Source organism: Ochotona curzoniae, unplaced genomic scaffold (genome assembly GCF_017591425.1).
Source record: "Ochotona curzoniae isolate NIBS_2020 unplaced genomic scaffold, NIBS_Ocur_1.0 contig_3520, whole genome shotgun sequence".
Lineage (NCBI taxonomy): Eukaryota > Metazoa > Chordata > Mammalia > Lagomorpha > Ochotonidae > Ochotona > Ochotona curzoniae.
In genome coordinates, this window is record NW_024465894.1 from 27,647,305 (window position 1) to 27,666,012 (window position 18,708).

The following is an 18,708-nucleotide window of genomic DNA, read 5'->3' on the forward strand; positions in this document are numbered from 1 at the left end:
ATATAATATAACTAGAAGGAAATGAGCTGCACAAACCTAAGGGTATTAAAAAAAATCTATGTGTTTTAAATAGTTTTAGAGAATCTGTTGCCCATTGTGAATGAGTTTTTTTTATTTCTTTCTTTCTGCCCTTTGGGTGATTCACGCGAACCCCCTCCTTGAGATGGTGCATAAAAGACACCATTTCCACCACTTCCTCGGGTCTTTCCTTCCTTGGAACCCCCTCCAATCTCTATGGCAGGAGGCCTCTCTCTTTCTCTCTTAAACTTGCTCTGCAAACAAGAGTTGTCCACATGAAAATTCTTCTTTCGTATGAGACAAGAAATGAGGTTGCTGCCGTGTTTCACGTTGAATTCCCTACCAACATCACTAGATCATGATTAGCTGCATTTGTCCTTTGTAAGCGTTTGCACTTTATCTTAAAGGTAACCATTAAAGGGTTGATACATCATGATCACATTGATGGTTGGCTAAGCTCACACTGGAAGTGGTATAGGGTATGGAACTGTGAGACTTGAATTGAGTTTGTGCTTTTCCAGATACGCCCACAGAAAAGGAGAGAGGAGAGAACAGAAGTATGGGAGGTGGTGGCAACAAGACTTGGTTACTGATTTAATGAGGTGGCTTCAGTATTTGGCTTTAGTCTCAAAGCGGCAAATTTGAAGAGGGGGTGATGGTGAACATTTTATTGTGAGTCCTATGAGTTTGGTATTCCTGTAGGTGAGCTAAAAGGAGGTGTTTGGTAGACAGGCAGGAATGTAGATTTGGGCCTCCAAAGAGAAGCCTGCAGTATTAATTCGGGAATTATTCACATCGAAGTAGTAGACGAAAGTGTTGCAGGGAAGGCTGAATTTAGATACACAACACTTTGTGAAACACACTGAATTTAGTATCTACAGGAAACACCACCACTCAAAAGATGGAAGGGGAAAGAGAAGTTAAAGGAGATTCAGAAAAGGCAGCTATAGAAGAAGAGAAGACCCAGGGGAGGGTAGATTCATGAAAACAGGAAATACATTTGAGGCTAACTTCAAGGTTAAGGATATAAAATATCCCAGAGAGGTCAGAGGAGTTGAGAAGCAAAAGACCTTTGCTTGTTCTCTAGCCACAAGCTATGATGAGTTTCCTGAGGACCTGAGCAAGGGTTTCCTCAAAGGTCAAGAGGCATGAAAGATATTTTCAGAATGGACAAGAAAAGAAAGGATGAGGAAAAGGAGGTGGCAACAAGAAGTAACAAGGTCTCTTGGTCTTAGCTTTGCGTTCATCTGTTGATGGGTAGAAAATTCTATGCAAACTTTGACACGCTGCAAACAGGCTGCCCTTGCCTTCAGGGTATGCTTTGCGTTGTCCTTTCTCTCTCTCAAGGCTTCTCCAATGCTATGGGCTCTGGCAAGAAAGTGCCCGCATCTGTGAGCTGATGAATAACACCCTTGTCTTCCATCTTTCAAGTGAACAATTCTGAGGGCATTCCATAAACGAGGCTCCATGGCATTGAGCCCCTTACGCTAGAATGATGACCTTGACAACAATGCATATGTCAGCTTCTGTTGGTTTTTCTTTCTCACTAGATTCTTCACTCCTCCTCTCTGGATATCTATCAGAATCCACACCCACACCTCAGGTTCTGCTTGGGATAATTTCGACTGAAAAGAAGATGTTTTAGGTAGCAGAGATGTACAATTATGCACATATTGAGAGGCAGTCACTCATTCTTTTTTTAGCATACACCTGAGCTCAGCCAATGGAACCATAGGCTGCTCAGAGAACAGAAACCAGAAGTGGAGATGAAATGGAGCAGAGAAAGTTGATTTTTCTCTAGCAAACCATTTGAAAGGCCAAAAGCAGTAGATTAAAAAGATAGGCAGAGGTGGAGCTGCCATATAACCCATAAGCAAGAGAACATGAAGAGTCCTTTCTTCTCCATGACTCTGGAATTTCAATTCTTTTGTGCAACTCTTCACCCAAGACCCCTTTGGCCTGAAGTAGCTTCAGCGAGACTGTTTCCTGCAGCTACAATAGCCTTAGTAGAGTCAGTGTGACCAGAGGAACATGTCTATCAGCATGGGGTGTGTTGGTTGCCACCTCTCACCTCTTTAAGCCAAAGCCCTGCCTTTCATTTTACCCAGAGACAGACAGAGAGAGAGAGAGAGAGAGAGAGAGAGAGAGAGAGAGAGAGAGAGAGAGAAATATTTCACTTGCTGCTTTACCCCCTAGATGACCACAATAGCAGCACTGGGCCAGGCTGAAGCCTGGAGCCTGGAACTCAAATTCAACCTCACAGACACTGGAGCCATCTACCTGCTGCTTCCCTGGAGGAGGCAGGACACAGACAAGGAACCTCGGCATGAGATATGAGCATCCCGAGAAGAGACCTAATTGCCACAGCCAATTCTGGGTCTTGGCAGCACTAACTTTTGGAGATTTCAGCACTGACTCTATTGCTATTCCTGGTTGAGGGCGGCTGGCACCTGGGAGCCATCTGGAAGGCAAGGGCTCAGATGGAAAAAGGGAAGAGATGGCAGTGTTCGTCCACATCTTTCTCTTCACCATTGGCTCCCTATCTCCACCAAAGGATGCTGTTTCAGCTAGGGGACTAGAATACCCCTTCTAGGTATGCAGGGAACCTGCTCTCATCTCTTGCTTTTTAGGGTGGGAAATGGATGGGGTGAGTGGTGGGAGAAGCGCTACTGTTGCTGGGGCCCCTCCTCACCCCCCACTGGAACTGTAGTGCTGTAATCTTCCTCTGGCTTCACCTGCTCCCTTTAGTGTAATTTCTGTGATTAAACTTTTACATGACTCAGTCCCCCAGGGCCTGATGAAGGAAGGTAGGCCATTCAAAGCATCTGGAAAAAGGTACTTTGAAACCAAAGGGATGGGAAATGGAAGTAATTTGTACCTGATAATAGAAGACTGTGGTGTTATGCTACCTTGAGAAGTGTTTTTCATGTTGAAACAGACCTGTGTCACCATACCCTAGATGAAAACTTCAATTTTCCCCTTCAAATGCAAGGTGAAATCAGGCCAAAACAAAGCATGGGGGAAAATCTGGGCTAAGAGGGGTTCTTTCTATTTAGAAGGCCCTCAAACTGAAGAAAGAGACAGAGGAAGTGGGACATTGCTTATTTTCCTGTCACCTTTTTTTTTTAAGATTTATTTTTAAATTTTATATGAAGGGCAGAGTGATAGAAAGGAGAAAGACAGAGAAAGAGGAATTCCATATTTTGGTTCAAAATGACTACAAGGTTTGGGGCTGGTCCAGAGAGAAGCCAAGAGACTGGAAGTCCATCTAGGTCTTGCACATGGTTGGTAGAAGCCCAAGCCCTTTGGCCGTATTCAGCTTCCCAAAGCACATTAGCAGGGAGCTGGATTTGAAATAGAGCAGCCAGGATTCATACTGGTGCTTATATGGGATGGCAGCATGGCAGGTGGCTATTTAACCCAATATATCACCATATTATTATTATCACCCAATATTATTCCAAAACTTCTTGTTGAGATATAACATATATAGGAAAGTGTGCAAATATCATACTATACAGTCCAGATAATGTTGACTTACTGATCAGACCTGGGTACTAGCATTCCTAACAGCTCCCTGAAGCTCCCCTTGTATCTTACAGTCACTACCCATTCTCCTCCAAGGGTGACCACTACTCTGAATTTAAACACCAGGCATTCATTGCCTCTGCTCTTGAAATCTATACACACAGAATCAATAATAATACAATTTCCTTTGTATTTGGCTTCTATTCTACATTGAGCTAGTAAGATTTATCTAGGTTGATTCAGTATATAGTTGCTTTCTGCTTATTCTTTTTAAAGATTTATGCATTCATTAGAAAGGGAGATAAGGAGGGGAGAGAGAGAGAGAGGAGAGAGTGAGAGAGCGAGCTCTTGCAGGAGTTGCTTCGCTCCCCAGACATGTCACAGAAAGCCAGAAGCTGGAGCCAAGCACTCCATCTGGATTGGCCATGTAAGTGAGCAGAACTCATGCACTTGGGCCTGAGGGATGATTCCTCTGACTCCTAGGGCCATTCCTGGGAATCTGCATCAGAAGGAGTAGCTGACTCAAGTGAGGCATCCAGCTGACTTCAGTGGGATGGTACGGAATGCAGATGTCTTCATCAGTGACTTAACCCTTTATGCCACAACATCAGCCCTCGATTATTACTAAAGCCATTTCATGTTTAAACAACTGTAATTATTACTTCTACTGTTAATAGTCATTTGAATAAATTTTAGTTTGGCCTATTAGGCGTATGTCTTTCTCAAACAATATTTATTTATTTACTTATTTGAAAGGCAGTGTTGAGAGAGGGAGAGACAGATCTATAGGGAGGTGTGTCATACATCTCCTGACTCACTCCCAAATGGCTGAAATGGCCATGGCTCAGTCTCTGTGTAGATGATAGGGACACAAGTACTGGAGCCCATCCTGTGTTGCCTGTCATCCACAAGCAGATCTGCAATGAGTTCCTGCCTCCTGGCTTTGCCCTGTCCAGCTCTGGCTATCGCAGCTGTTTGGAGGAACAGAGCAGTGGATAGATTTCTGTTTGTCCTGGCCTCTGTTTTCTTGTTGTTATTGTTTTTGAAGATTTATTTATTTTATTAGAAAAGCAGAATTACAGAGAGTGATACACACACACACACACACACACACACACACACACACACACACACACACAGAATCTGGGTCACTCTCCGGTGGCTCCATTGCCTGGAGCTGAGCTGGTCCAAAACCAGGATCCAGAATCCAATTCTGGGTCTCCCAAGTGGGTGCAGGAGCTCAGGGACTTCAGCCACGCCCCCTTCCTTTCTCAGACTATTAGGTGGCAGCTAGATCAGAAGTGGAACAGCTGGGACCAACATCCATATGGTATGCTGATACCACACAGAGCTTAACCTCCTCTGCCACAGTGCTGGCCCCACTTGCTTTTCAAATGAAAACAAATGAAACTTTAAAAAGAGGTGTCCACTTTGGTGCAAAAGTTTTAAAATACATATGTATGGTCTTTTTTTCTTTATTTACGTTGCAAACTTTTTAAAGACTGGTTTTCTTAAGTGGCTGTGCCAGTTTGCATTGCCACCAGCTAGGCATGAGGAGCCCTTCAGCAGGACTGTCCATTTTCAGTGGCACCAGGCCAGTATCTGTATGTTTTCCTTAGTGCTCCCAAGGACCCTATGCAGAAGGGGGTTGTCGGCAGGGTGTCAGGCAGGCAATGGCATTGATAAAGAGTTTGGAGTGTGTAGCGAGGGGTCAAAGTGCAGCAACATGACGATGCTGACAAGAGCATATAATCAACCTTCTGGAAGGAAAGCTGACACCTCTGTCCTACCTCTCGGTTCTGCCCTGGAGTTTCCTGGTACTTTGGTACAGTATCTCAAAAAGAACACCTTGACATTGAGAAGGACAATCCAGAAGGACAGAGGGGCAGATGTGCTTCCCTGCGATAACCCTGGGCTAACAGGAGATGGGAACTGGGGGTAACTGGTTCTCTCTTGCTCTAGGAAGATGGTCCTGACATACATTCTGTAGGATTCCCAGCAGGCCTATCACAACCACCCAGGTGCCTTTTGTGCTGGTTAACTCCTAAGGCACTGGCTTTCCACTGAGTCTATCCTGCTCTTTTGCTCTCCCCCTTCTGTTTCTGCTCCTTGGAGTCACACCCTTGTGCCTCCATCCCAGGCTTTGTATCCCAAGGAATCAGCAGGCAGCATCTCTCCACTTCGAGAGGAACACCACCAAGGCACTCCAGCACCTCTCCTTAGTTTGAAATCATTGCACTGGAATAAAATTATGTTGAGATTGTTCACTGAGGAACTGCTAAGCCTTCTCAGGACCGGGCAGGCTATTTGCATTGTAGGTGTATATATGAAAGTATAGGAGGTAGAAATTCAAATGGGTTATTGTTCTAGCCCAGTCCACAGGCAAAGAAAACAAAGGGAACTTTTAGTGGAGAAGAATAGAAACCCTTGGAGAATCTATTTGGAATTGTCTGGAATTTTGCCTTTAATAGCCAAGATTGTACAGATAGTTCTTTTCTATCACCATAGCCTGTGAAATCTTAAAACACACACCCTCAACACTTGCCTCCTCGCTCCTAAACTTGCGATTGTCACGGCTCCTTTAAAGAAGACAGTGCCTGGGAAGCAGCAGTCACCTCCCACACCCCACACTCCCACGCTCCCACACACGCTGGATATAACTTGTGTACACTTAGGCTGTCTCTAAGACACGTATTTTCTTTTTCAGCCCTCAGTAACCAGTCCTTTTTATTTATCCCCTTAGCAAAGAGAACAGTATATTTTTGTTCAGAGAAGCTTGGGAGGCAAGGGAAAATGAAAGAACCCGTCTAACCTAAATTTCAATGTAAATGTCTGCAGAATAACAGCAAACAAAAGATGGGTGGAGAGAGGGAGGGGGAGGAGCACAGAAGTTTCCAGAATGAGGACTGCTGAGCAAGAATCCCGCTCCATCTTGCTCCTTTGTAAATGCTTTCGTGTGTAAGTTCCTTCTGGGTGGTTGGTGGTTAATGACAGTTGGCTGGTGAGATGTAGGGCTTTGACTGGGAGGGCTTAGGTTTCTGATTTCAGGATTAAGGTCAGGGTTACCAACAGGCTGCCACTGCCACTGTGCAATTGGTTTGCAAATCCTCTCTCTGGGGGTGCTGGCTTGCTTTGCCCTACACATGAACTTTATGCTAGGCAAGTGTTTGCAAGCAATGAATCTCAACTGAACTTGAACTATGGTTATGCAACAAGGTGGAGGAATCCACCATGGGGGGAGGGGTATGGGAGGGGTGGGGGGAATCCCCAGTGCCTATAAAACTGTACTACATAATACAATGTAAGCAACAATAAAAAAAAAAAAAGAAAAATACTAGCACATATCCACTTTAAACATAGCAAGGGTTCGCCCACCCTCTGTGTCTATGAGAGTCCAAGGGACACAGAAGAGAGAGTACACCTCCCTAAGGGTGTGGGAGACGCAGCAACTGCCACAATTAGGAACACAGAGATATTTGGACAGTTTGTTAGAGTAGAGGTGGCAACATCTTTGGTGTGAAAAACTAGTTTACTGAAGCCCTAGACGAAGTCTACTGAGTGTGTCATACGCAATACGGGTGCTCAGCGACTTCTCCAATTAAAAGTAGTAAGCCACATCAGAAATGTCCCTGATGCTTCTGATTGTATTTCCTTTCACTTTAATTGCATTCTCGGAGGCATGTGAGATGTAGAAAGCTCATCAATGCAGTCGATATTCCCAGCCAATCTTCGTACATGGTTTATACACAGTTAAGCAAAACTCAGGAAGGGCTTAAGGTTCCTGTTGACTTCTGTTCCCATTACACCCACATACTCTCTTTCTGGTAGCAGGCAGCACACTGCCTTTCCCCAGACTTGCATTCATCTACGAAGGATTCATTAAAGAGGATAGATCCAAAGAGAGCTGGGGGGTAGGTACAACACAGCATATTTCTCTACAGCACTGTTTTGATCGGCACGTTTAGGCGCTGGTTTAAAACTTGTGCAAGTTTTTTCTTAGGTAGGACTCTCTTAGAAAACAAAAATTCAGGGCAAGTAATTCATTGGAGAAGTGAATTCAGGAAATACAAGCAGCAAGAAAGGAAAAGAGAAAGAGAAGCGAATGAAGAGTGTAAGTTGCTAAGGGGAAACTGCTTTAGCACCGACTTCAGATTCGATGACTTTCTAGGGATCTAAAAATCCGGTACAACACACCCAAGAAGTGTCTCTATCAGGGCCAAGGATGCTGAGTTTCCACTTGGCCCTTCTCTGTTCATCCCTGAAGTGAAGATTGCTTTGGGACACCTTCACACTGCAGCACCTGCCTGGGAATGGTCCCATGGAATGGTTACCTGGGATGCTTTGGTAACAAGTCCTGAAAATATCTGTCGTGCCACAGTAAAATGCTTTGTTAGGGTTTGATCTTCCTTAGTTTCTTAGTTCTTCAAAGCACCCTACATCTTAGAAGAATTTGAGGTTCCAAAAGTTACATGGAGAAAACTGAGGTATACAACCAAACTGTCCGAAGGGCAATTAACAAATCAATAATTAAGTGAAGGTCTAAAATGTGGACAATGACACCAACACTTTCTCTACTTATATTGATCTGATATTCCATTATAGGACTATTTGTTTCTGAAATTACTTACTCTCTGGGACAAGGATTTTGTAAATTTCTCCTGAACAATACAGTCTATGGTGATGGAGTGGTAGATGAGGAACTCTAATATTATTAAGTAATAATAGTAACAAAAATAAACAAATAAATAAATGTGTAGTTTGTATGCTTGCTTCATCACCCCTGGACTCTGGTCTTAGATGGGTTCAATTTAGGCATAACATTGGAGTTATTCTACACCTTAAGCAATTCCCTGATTACATCTTACCTTTCTGATGAGGTCTCCTTTAATCACTCCACCTTCTCTATTTCCCATCCCCTTCACGGTTTTGCATCTCTCTATGAAAGTTTGCATTTTCCTTGTTTATCTACCCCCATCTGGAGTGAATGTTCAGTTTATCAAGAACACTTTCCCTGATTTTTTTTTTTTTTTGGTTAGTTTTCTTTGCTGCTGTATTAAAAAGAATCAGAGCGTGACCTGGCAGATAATGGAAGCTCAAGAAATACTTCTTAATTTAACAAGTGAACAGAAGGTGGGTTTCCCACAACCTTTGACAGAAATCTGGAACATCTGTCTGCTGATGCTCAGGGAGCCCACTATCCTGTGGAGTTTTGGCTGGTTGAACAGAGAGGAGTACCGTTCCGGGATGTCTCTTCCAAGCCTCCCAGTAACTTTGGAGTCAGGCACATCTGATTTAAATCAAGCCTGCCTTACTTATTACCTGAGGGATCTTGTTCAAATAAACTATCAATGTCTCCATCTGCAAAAGGGTGCTAATGCTGCCAAGTTTGTTGAGTTTCTCAAGAGTTTAATGAGTTAATGTTAGTGAGACATTTATCACAGTGCCTAGCTGGCCATGGAATTCCAATTGTGTTCCCTTTTCTTATAACAGCCAGCCATCAATTTACTGACAACTTGGAACTCTGAGATTCGTGAAAGTTGGTCTAAAAAGGTGCTGGGGGAGGATACAGAGGGGAGCGGGGAACCAGTTTCAGTGGAGAGGCAGACAGAAGAAGAGGACTTATTCCAAAGGACTGGGGAGCTACTGTTCACCTTCCCATTTTTTGTTCAAGGATCATTTTGCTAGTGCTGTGTGTGATGGAGGTAGAAGATTTAGCCTTTAGAGTGTCCTGCCGTGCTTTGTCAGCTCATCATCCTGAACCAATTCTGTCCTGTAAAATCTGTCTTCCTTTGCATAATGGCTAAAGTTGTCAAATGTAATTACCAAAGGAAATTTGAGTATATTTTAGAATGTTTTAGGTGACAGGTCTTAAAGCAAAATGCCTGTATCTTACTCCTCATGTATCCAAAGCAAAAATACGGTCACTTTTCTGGTTTGCCATGGATGGGGTTTGGATCATAATTTCCTGGTTCATACATTGATTTCCTGGCAGTTTTGACATATGTAATACATATTTGCTCCCTCTTTTTGTTTCTTTTCTACTACCTTAATTTTAAGGAAGAAATACTGTTGTTCCTTACAATACCTACCTTGGGAATCTGGGTACCTACGGTATCTGTTTGGAGGTTTGGGAAAGTTGATAAAGAACTGCAAAAATTTATTAAACATACTAAGTTTGCCATTACTGTTCTTGTCTCTTACTGGTGCTCACAAAACCTCTAGAGATGCTTTCATGGGTGAGACTATATAATTATCAACCAGGGCAATGGATAATTTTATCTACTTTTATGATTTATTCATTTGAGAGACAAGAGATAGAAACTGACATTGGAAGGTGTGTATTAGCAGGAAGCTATAGGTGAAATCTGGAGTTTGGGAATTCGACCCAAGCACTCTGCTATGGAGGCAGGTGTCCTAACTGTTGGGCTCAAGGTCCACCTGTACAGTTTTTTCCCCCTGTCTATTGCAAAACCTTTTCTCCCTCAGCCAACACTGAATTCACACACAGTGCCTCTGAAAGAGGTTAAGAAAATCAAGCTAAGTCATCAGTTTCCATTGGGATTACTGAATAAGAAAAACTTTATTTTCCCATAGATCATCCTTAGTACACAGAACTGGAGTTCTATGAGAAAGGAGACGGAATAGCCAGGCTCTTCCTTCTCGCCTGAGAAATTTAAGACGGGTCCATGAAGAAAGGAAAGCAGAGAGCTGGCCGTGTCCATAGTTTTTAATAATTTTAAACTAGCTACAAAATGTCAATCACTTCACAAACCAACAGAGAAGACAGGAGGAATTTAATATTACATGCTGTAAGGATATTTATCTCACAGTTTATCTGTAGTTCATTCATTTATAATGTTTTTTTTTAAAGGTTTCTTTATCAGCTACTTAACATCTCAGCAATTTGGTGTGCATAGCTCTAGATTAAGCAACAAAGAATTGTACTGATTACAAATCACAGGGGAAAATGAGATTAATTAAAGTCAACCTTATAAAATTTACATCTCCACAGTTTCACAGCAAAATTGCTTTCTCCAAAACATTGTCTTCAAAAGCAGCAAACAGACCTTAAAGTACATCCATTTCACATAGCTTCAGCCAAACATATATTTTTACTGGAAAAAAATTAAATGGCAATGTGTCAAATCCATCTTTTTAAAAATTATATATTTTTTAAAAAGGATGATTATGATTGATAAGTTTAAATGTTGACAGAAAGAAAGTGACACTACTGCAGTTTCGCTGGTATAACTTAATCTTGACAGTGTCTCAATACTGAGCATGCTTGTTGTTGCTTTGTTGTTGCTGTTGTTGTGTTTTCTCATCAGTATGCTACTGTCATGGAAAGTTCTTAATTAGGAATCTAAAAATCTATTTAGTTCTCATGCATAAATGCATAAATCACATCACTTTTAGTGCAATGTCTGTTACGTAGTTCCACATTGTCTAATCATGAAATTATAGACAGGTAACAGCCATGAGGAACAAAAGAGAGCACAATTTGAGAGATTCAGAGCCTGACACCCGAAGAAAGGACCATGGCAGCAGCTCTGTGGAATGTCACAGTTTACAAGAACAATACTGTGTATCGAAAGAATCAACAGCACATTGAGCATTCCTAAATTGTTGTCATTCAGCAAACGTCACTGAGGAGAGAAAATGAAAAATGAAACCCAAGACATCTAATGTAGGGAGTTAGAGCCACCAAATGACCACTATATACAACCTTTGGAAAGAAAGAGACCCAGAGAATGAAAGACACATAATATTGTAGGAAAGCTGACAGGTGACACAAGACAACATTCACAATGAGGATGGGCTGATGGGTATCTGTGTGCAGACCTACTAGGTAATACCATGAGAAAAGCATGAAGGAGCTATCTTGCCCAACAGCATTCGGGAGAGTATAGAGAGAGGCACGCTTAACCACTTCCCAGCATCTTTGTTGCACGTTGGTTGGCCTCATCAATTCTGGTTTTGTTAGAATCAGCCTGAAAAGAGAGGGGAAGATAAGAGAGCTCAGCTTACACCCAGAAATTCCGTTTATCCTTTTGGATACAGCTTTAAAAAAAAAATAACTTTTTTTTTTCTGGGGGGAGGGTGTGAGACCACCTTGAGACTTTCTTCATCGGGATTTACTCAAGACATTCCCTTGTATGATAATGATTGCTATAGCTGTACTTGAACAAGACAACAGAAGCCTGATTTTAGTTTTCAACTATTTTATAAGCCAGAGAGCATCCCTTTGAAGTTGGTGGATCACGTTTTGTCTTGGAATGACACTCAGTGACTTCTAGGCACTCACACATGTTGCACTGCGTTGAATGCTCACTTCGTGTAGAGCTGCATTCTTGCCATGGCTAAAGCAATGTCACATTAAGCAAATTGTATTTCAGAGCCTCAGCTTTCTTGTCTACAAATTGGGCGCCATAAAGGATACTGCATGTCCTATGTTCCACTCATTCTTTACTGATAAGAGTAACTAAGAGGTACATAAGCTTATTATCTCCCTTTTCCAAGTGAAAAAGGCAGGCAGACAGAAGGAATTTGGGCAGTTTGTCTAAGGCAGTAGTGCTAAGGAATGGGGAAACCAGAGCTGCAATGCAAGCGGCCTAGAGTCAGAGTCCATGTGACTGAACACTCTGCTGCTTAGGTTTGCGGTATAGATCAACTAAGTTTCTCTATAGAATATGCTTGGAATAATGTTCTGAGAAATTAAGTGCTCAATGTATCTTGGGTTGCAGTTATCGTTATTGGGTGAAAACATAGCTTTCTTTTGGGTAATTCAAGGACATTGAAGCTCTATTTCCTTAGATTCGCTTTCATGACTAGTTTGTCTTGAACAAACATATACCACACTTTTGTACCTTGCTCACTTCACTATCTGTCTCTTCACTGCTCAGTGACATTTTGCTGTATCGGAAATGAAAAAACAGGGCTGCTGCCAGGCTTGATTGGGAACCTTCTGGAAACTAAGTCTCCCCATCAGCACTGAGAAAGATGAGTCTCCAAGTGGAGGTGAAGACCAGGGTGTGTTTCAGCTGGTGTTCTGCCCTGTGCTGATGGGTAATGCTGTCTCCCCCTCTAGCCCAGAGAAAGGAAAATGAAGCTCCTGGCGATGGTGGAGAAACCCACTGTTCTGTCAAGCAGGACTGGGCTGACTTCAGAAATTCGGATTTGGTGGTTACTTAACTTGCCTAGTGCTTCCCCACCTCTACCAAGTTAAGTCTTCTTTAGTTTGAATTGTGAATTCCAGAGACATTAGCTATCCATATTCAAACACAACATTTTAAATTTAAACATACTCATAATGCTGAATTTTATCTGGCCATGGCTCTCTGCCATCTGTTTGGATAATCAAAAGTTGGCTCTCAAGATAAGTATTTACATTTCGAACATACAGCCTTGATTCTCCTTGATTATTCTGAACTGTAGTCTCATATTTTTTTTTTTTTACCTTAGGCCCCTCATTTGGCAAACGGATAATCCCTCCAATTTTACTTGCCTCTTAAATCCTCCTCCTCCAGCTACAAATCATATCTGAAGTAATGACACTTCAGCACAAAGGAAAATTGCAGGCTCAGACCAATATGAAATACTCCTGGAGATTAAATTATGCTTTTTGCAGACTGAACTCAGCATAGCTCAGAGGGGGAAAAAAAACCCCACATTTTAGATGAAATGGCATTTCTGAAGGCAAATTTTCTGCGATGTTCTGTGTAAGAGTGTAAACCTTCAGATAGTAGATATTCATAAAGAGACATCTGAGGGAGAGCAGGAGGATGCTATCTGGATATCTATGATGGTTCTGGCCACAGCTCGGGCAGACTTATGTGCTCAATGAGAATCTGTGATTTCCAACTAAATCCTTTCTGAAGCATACAAAAACTCCAGCTTATAATACCTGACACAAAGGTTCCACACCTTCATTATGTTATATTATAGGGGAACCTTCTGGAACAAATTCCGAGAATCTCCTTTTAGATATCTTCTTGGTGTTTGGAAAACACATCTGTATTCACCGTGTTTGTATAATTCGGGCATTATTTATGGAAACAAGCCCATCCAGTTTTTGTATTTCAATTCAGAGAATCCTAAACAGAAGCTATATTATGCTGCATTTTTGCAGTTTCTCACTGATAGAAGAATTTAAGTCAGCCCCATTGTATCTTTTTTTTTCCCCCATTGAATCTTAATGTGTGCACCATATCTACTGTGGACAAATTCAGCGTAAGCCTGAACATCACTAAATCATCTCCTTAACACTTTTCCATGTCCTCTGATATGTATTAGCCCCCTACTTGGTAGTTCTTTGAAAGAACTGCATCTTTTTCATCTTAGGAGATGGTGTTGACAAATGCCTTTCAGCAGAAAATAATATTTTTGAAATAGAGCAAATTTTTGTCAGTCCATACGAATGCATTAAAATCTTCATTGTTTTGGACAGCCCAGACTTCATTACCAGCCCAAAAGAAGAGAAAAGATCATGACTGATGTGGGGGCAAGTTACTTTTTTGGTTATGAGACAATATGACCTCACTGGGTGCTTTTAAGTACCTCTTGGGTATTCAGAAGGCTTTGTACATTGCTTCCTATTATCAGAAAAGAGAACCCACAGGACACTGGGAGCTTGTAAATAGTCCATATAAGCTGAGGACTGATGGCAATGCTGTGTTGAAATAAGCTCTCTAGGAATCAAGCTCATACTTAGGGGGTTTTTTTGGGGGGGGTGGGTGGGTTGGAACTGTGATAACTGGAATGACACTAATTATTCAAAGACAACTAGATCCTTTTCCTGCTTTTGAAATGATTCGGCTCTCAAGGAATGATTCCAATGGAAGCAGCTCTACCCCATCCCTTTGCCTGGCTCTTCTTTAACCCCTATACCTGCATAGGTCTTACCCTGGTAGTACCCTGAGCCTAGAAGAAGAGTCTGCCTAACAGGAGAGCCCAAAATACAAAGTAGTTAAATTGGTATGCCTTGTGCTTTTCTAGGAACACTTGTCCTTGCATAAAGTCCAACTCTAACAATAGGAATCTGACCCCTCTAGTAGTAAAACCTCTGTTTTGGAAATTGTAACCAGTTTTGGTACCTTATCTATGGACATCTCAAATAAATTGACTGTGTTAATAAGTAATTTTCATGTTGCAGTGGAGTTCAGCAATTATTTCTCAGTTCATTTATCTGGGCCATTACAGCTTAGGTTGCTTGCATTGGCTCTGGCGCTTTTGAAGCTCTCAAATCCTTCTAAAAGCCATTGACTTTAAAAGCATCCTCACTTCAAAGGCTTCTTCAATAGTAAGCATGTCATAACTTGGAAAAAATTAAAAGAAGTATTTTACCAGCCAACATGGGCATGTGGGTAGCTCTCAATATTGGTCAGGCAAAAATACTATATAATCAGAGTTTTTCACATGGAACACATACAACACAAGAAATATGGTGTCCCCTTTGTGGCACCTACCCTTCTTTCCTTTTTCAAGTTAAGGCTGTTCTTGTACCAAAAAGCTACTAAGTAAGCCTTATGATGAAAAAGGCTCAATACTATTTTTATCTTCCTGCTGAAGTGGAATCAATCATAAAATTTAGCACTTCAGGATAAGAACTTCAGTATTTCCCAGGGAACAAATACACAGTATGAGAGTAGCCAAGCAAAGAGTGCAAATATAGAATTACTAATGAGTCTAGGTTCTCTTGGTATTTGAACACTTGTAGTAATTGCAAATCAATATTCAAGATCTTACTGATCGAGGAAGGGGTGGAATACAAGAAAGTAGAAATTATATCAGATTTGTATGGCAAAGAGTATTGACTTTCACTATTTTAGATCTCATCCTAGAGTTCTCCTTGGAAACCCTTCTTTCTGTTCTAATTTTAAGCCCCCAGATCCATCCTTTCCCATTCTACTTTTTTTCCAATCATCTTCACGGTCCTTGTCGACACTGAGGACCTTAAAGCTAGGTGTAGTGTCTTCAGATGAACTCAGTTTCAACAGACATACATTTCCATTTCTGAAGTCCGAGGATGCAAACTACTGGGCTGGAATGGAAGCTCAGGTCTTCTGGAACTGTGATTCAAATTTTCGCACTTACAGCAAGAAAACACATGTTCAACTGCTGGCTAACATGACTATTTTTTTTCCCTCCCATTTCCTTCACAATCTCCACTTGAACACCTCCCATCCTTTAAGACTCTACTCAAATTACCGACACTCCTTGAAGTCTTTCTTCATACTGTCTTGGGTGGAAGTAAATTCATCTGGTGGCCCATTGTGTCACATAGGTTTTGCATTTGCTGGTGGTGAGAATACTTTTCTCATTTTCACATGCTTCACTGTCCCTCACATTCTACCTGTTTTTCATCACTCAGGTTCCGATGCTAAAGCCGTGTTTGCATTTTGGAAAAGTAAAGGGAAAATTTCCCAGTACCAGTGTGCTCGCGTGAAACACAATGGCCCGAGGGGCCGGATCTGCCCTTGGTGCTCCAGCAGAGACAAGGTACAGCCGCGTGCTGCTTGCCACGTGCTCACCTTCTCCATGATCCTGTCAATCTGGCGATTCTGTGTATCGATCTCATTGCCCATGTCTAGGGCCATGTGGCGGAGATTTCCAATGATACCGCTCACCTGCTCCAGGTTTTCATCCATTTCATTTTCCCGTGCATCATTTGTTACCCTGGGAGCCAAATAATATATTTTTTAGAAGAGACAGGCAGAGAAACATCTTGAATATCTAGTACTGAAAGCTTAGGGGAAGTTTGTAGTGCTTGAGGCAACTATTCTATGTTTTAACTCTCCTCAGTGTAACAGCACATTTTGTAGGAGAACGCAGGAGGTACACATGAGCAAGATGACCTGTGTGTGTGTGTATGCCTTTAGGAAGGTTCCTGAAGGACCCTCGTCTGACAAATGTTTTCCTGCATAGTCACTTGGGATTTGTTTGTTTGTGATGGAAATTGAGCCAGAAGTTTGAAATTTAAAACAAAAACAAAACTTCATAATTGCCTGCAAAGCAGTGTAGCATTTGGGCAGCTAAAGAAGTAATTTTAAAAATTTCTTCTTGAATTCCTAAATTTTTATTTTTGAAGATGCTTTAAACAGATTATCTACTTTTCTCACTTCTCACAGCATATCTTTTCCCTTGCATGTTTATCCAAATTTTTAGTTTTCAAGGATAAAATCATATTAGTTAGAAGGACCCCTGGTTATCAAATGAATTATCTAAACAGAAACTATGCTTTTCTTTCTGTGATGTCAAGCAAAGCCTTCAAGACTCAACTTGACAATGAAAGAAAAAGGTTATTTTACTGAGTCAGAAATTCTTTCTGCTCATCCCTTTTTTCATTTGGGACCAACAACAGCGGGAAGAGTAATAATGAATGTGGCAGTTTGCCTCTTATCTCTGCTTTCTTGTAAGAACTCCAAAGGGAGTTCAAGATGATTTTTATTCATTCAGATTTTAATGCTACAGTTTCTAAGTGGCATTGTGAATGAGTGATTTCAAGTAGACAACTTTGATAAAAGATTATTGTTTCAGTTTCAATGAGGTGGGAGTGGAGAAGAAGGAGTTGGCTCACACAGTGCCTTATTATCTTGCTATTTTTTTCACAATCCAACTTGAAAGTAAAGGCATTTGGTTGCAAATGCAAGCTATTATTCCAGATTTTTTGTCAGTATGCAAAAGACACTTAAAAATTTTTGTGGAGGAAAAAGTGTTGTGGCACAGCACATTAAGCTTGTTGCAACGTCCGTATTACATATCAGAGCATCAGCTTGAGTACCAACAGCTTTGTTTTCTATCCATCTTCCTGCTGATGCGCTGGCAAAGGCAACAGAGGATGCTCTCAGTAATTGGGCCTTTACCACCTATGTGGGAAAACGGGATGAAGTTTCCAGTTCTTGCTTTTGAACTGGACTAACCCCAGTTATTCGTGGAGTGAACCAGCTGATGGTGTATCTTGCTCATTCTGTCTTCAAACAAATAAATCTTTCTAAAACAGTGAGAAAATGGAATTGAAGGATAAATTTATGCTGCTGTCAAATTTGTTTTGAAAGTTATACATAGCTTTTTCATGACGTCAAATTTTCATTCTTTTTTTTTTTTTTGATCTGTCTCCAGGTTGGTGGTTTTCGGCTCTGATTATAATCAGCTGAGAAGCTTCAAATCTACAGGTGTGGTGTCCTACTTCAAGCATCTGATCCAGTTGGGGTACATTGCACCAATTGTGTAAGTACTTAAAAGTATTTCCCCAGATGACTCTGACATGCAGGTGTTAGTGGCAGAACTCTTGGTCCAGTTTTCCTGGAAGCTGATAGAAACATGCATAGACTTGACACTGGCAAAGTTCTAGGCAAACGGCAATGCCTTACAACTCAGTGTCAGTGACCCATCGTTGGGAACAGGTAGTTACATAAGTGACCACACTGGCCACCCCCGCGTCCTATTAGCCTTTACCCATGATGCTTAGACTCAGAAGTGCTTCTGACTTTGAAATTTTTTTTCCTAGGGTTTTGGAATATTTGTATAAGTATGGTAGGATATCTGGGAGAGAGATTCTAGTTTAAATATAAAATCCGTTATATTCCATTTGCACCATATATATATAGATATATGGTTTGAAGGTAATTGAGTGCAATGTTCTTGGGTGCTGACTGCATTAAAAAAATTTTGGATTTTTAAAATTTTCAGTAAACTTGAACATCAACCTGTAGCAGCCTGCCAAGCAAGATACATTTTTTTTTTCTCACTAGAAATATTTGCCATTCTTTGTTTTCTGGTCTCCTAAAGTGGAGTACTGAATTATAAAATATATATTTCAGTTGGTTTTTTGTTTGTAGATTTTAAAAGTGATGATAAGAAATCACTGTTCTCTATTTTCGTCACAAATGCATTCTCTGGCTATCTTTGTGTGTAGAAAAGGTGGCCTCCACTGACTGTATCACCCAGCTCCTCCTGTCTGCTGGCTTTCACCCAGCTTCTCCTACCTGCTGGCTTTCAGGGAGCTTTGGCTAATAATCAGTGAGATACTGGGTGGCAAGAGTGAGGGGGTGCGATGTTTCATTTCCTTTTCTATTTCCTGTTAGCTTGTGGCAGTAGCCACATTTCTCTTATTGCAGGAAACAACAGTTCCTTCCCCAGTGCCTTCAGGTCCTTGATGGTAAC

The 18,708-nt window shown here is 41.4% G+C and overlaps 1 protein-coding gene across 2 annotated transcripts in view; it reads right to left on the reverse strand.

The window, feature by feature from the left end:
- Positions 1-10,263: 10,263 nt before the first annotated feature.
- SNAP25 (synaptosome associated protein 25) overlaps positions 10,264-18,708 on the reverse strand; it is a 79,329-nt gene continuing 70,884 nt past the window's right edge. For both annotated transcript variants that reach the window (XM_040980969.1, XM_040980970.1), the window contains exons 7-8: positions 16,077-16,221; positions 10,264-11,537 (exon numbers count right to left, since the gene is read on the reverse strand). In XM_040980969.1, coding sequence (XP_040836903.1) covers positions 11,469-11,537; positions 16,077-16,221 — 214 coding nt within the window. In that variant the 3' untranslated portion in view covers positions 10,264-11,468. The remainder of the gene's footprint in view (positions 11,538-16,076; positions 16,222-18,708) is intronic.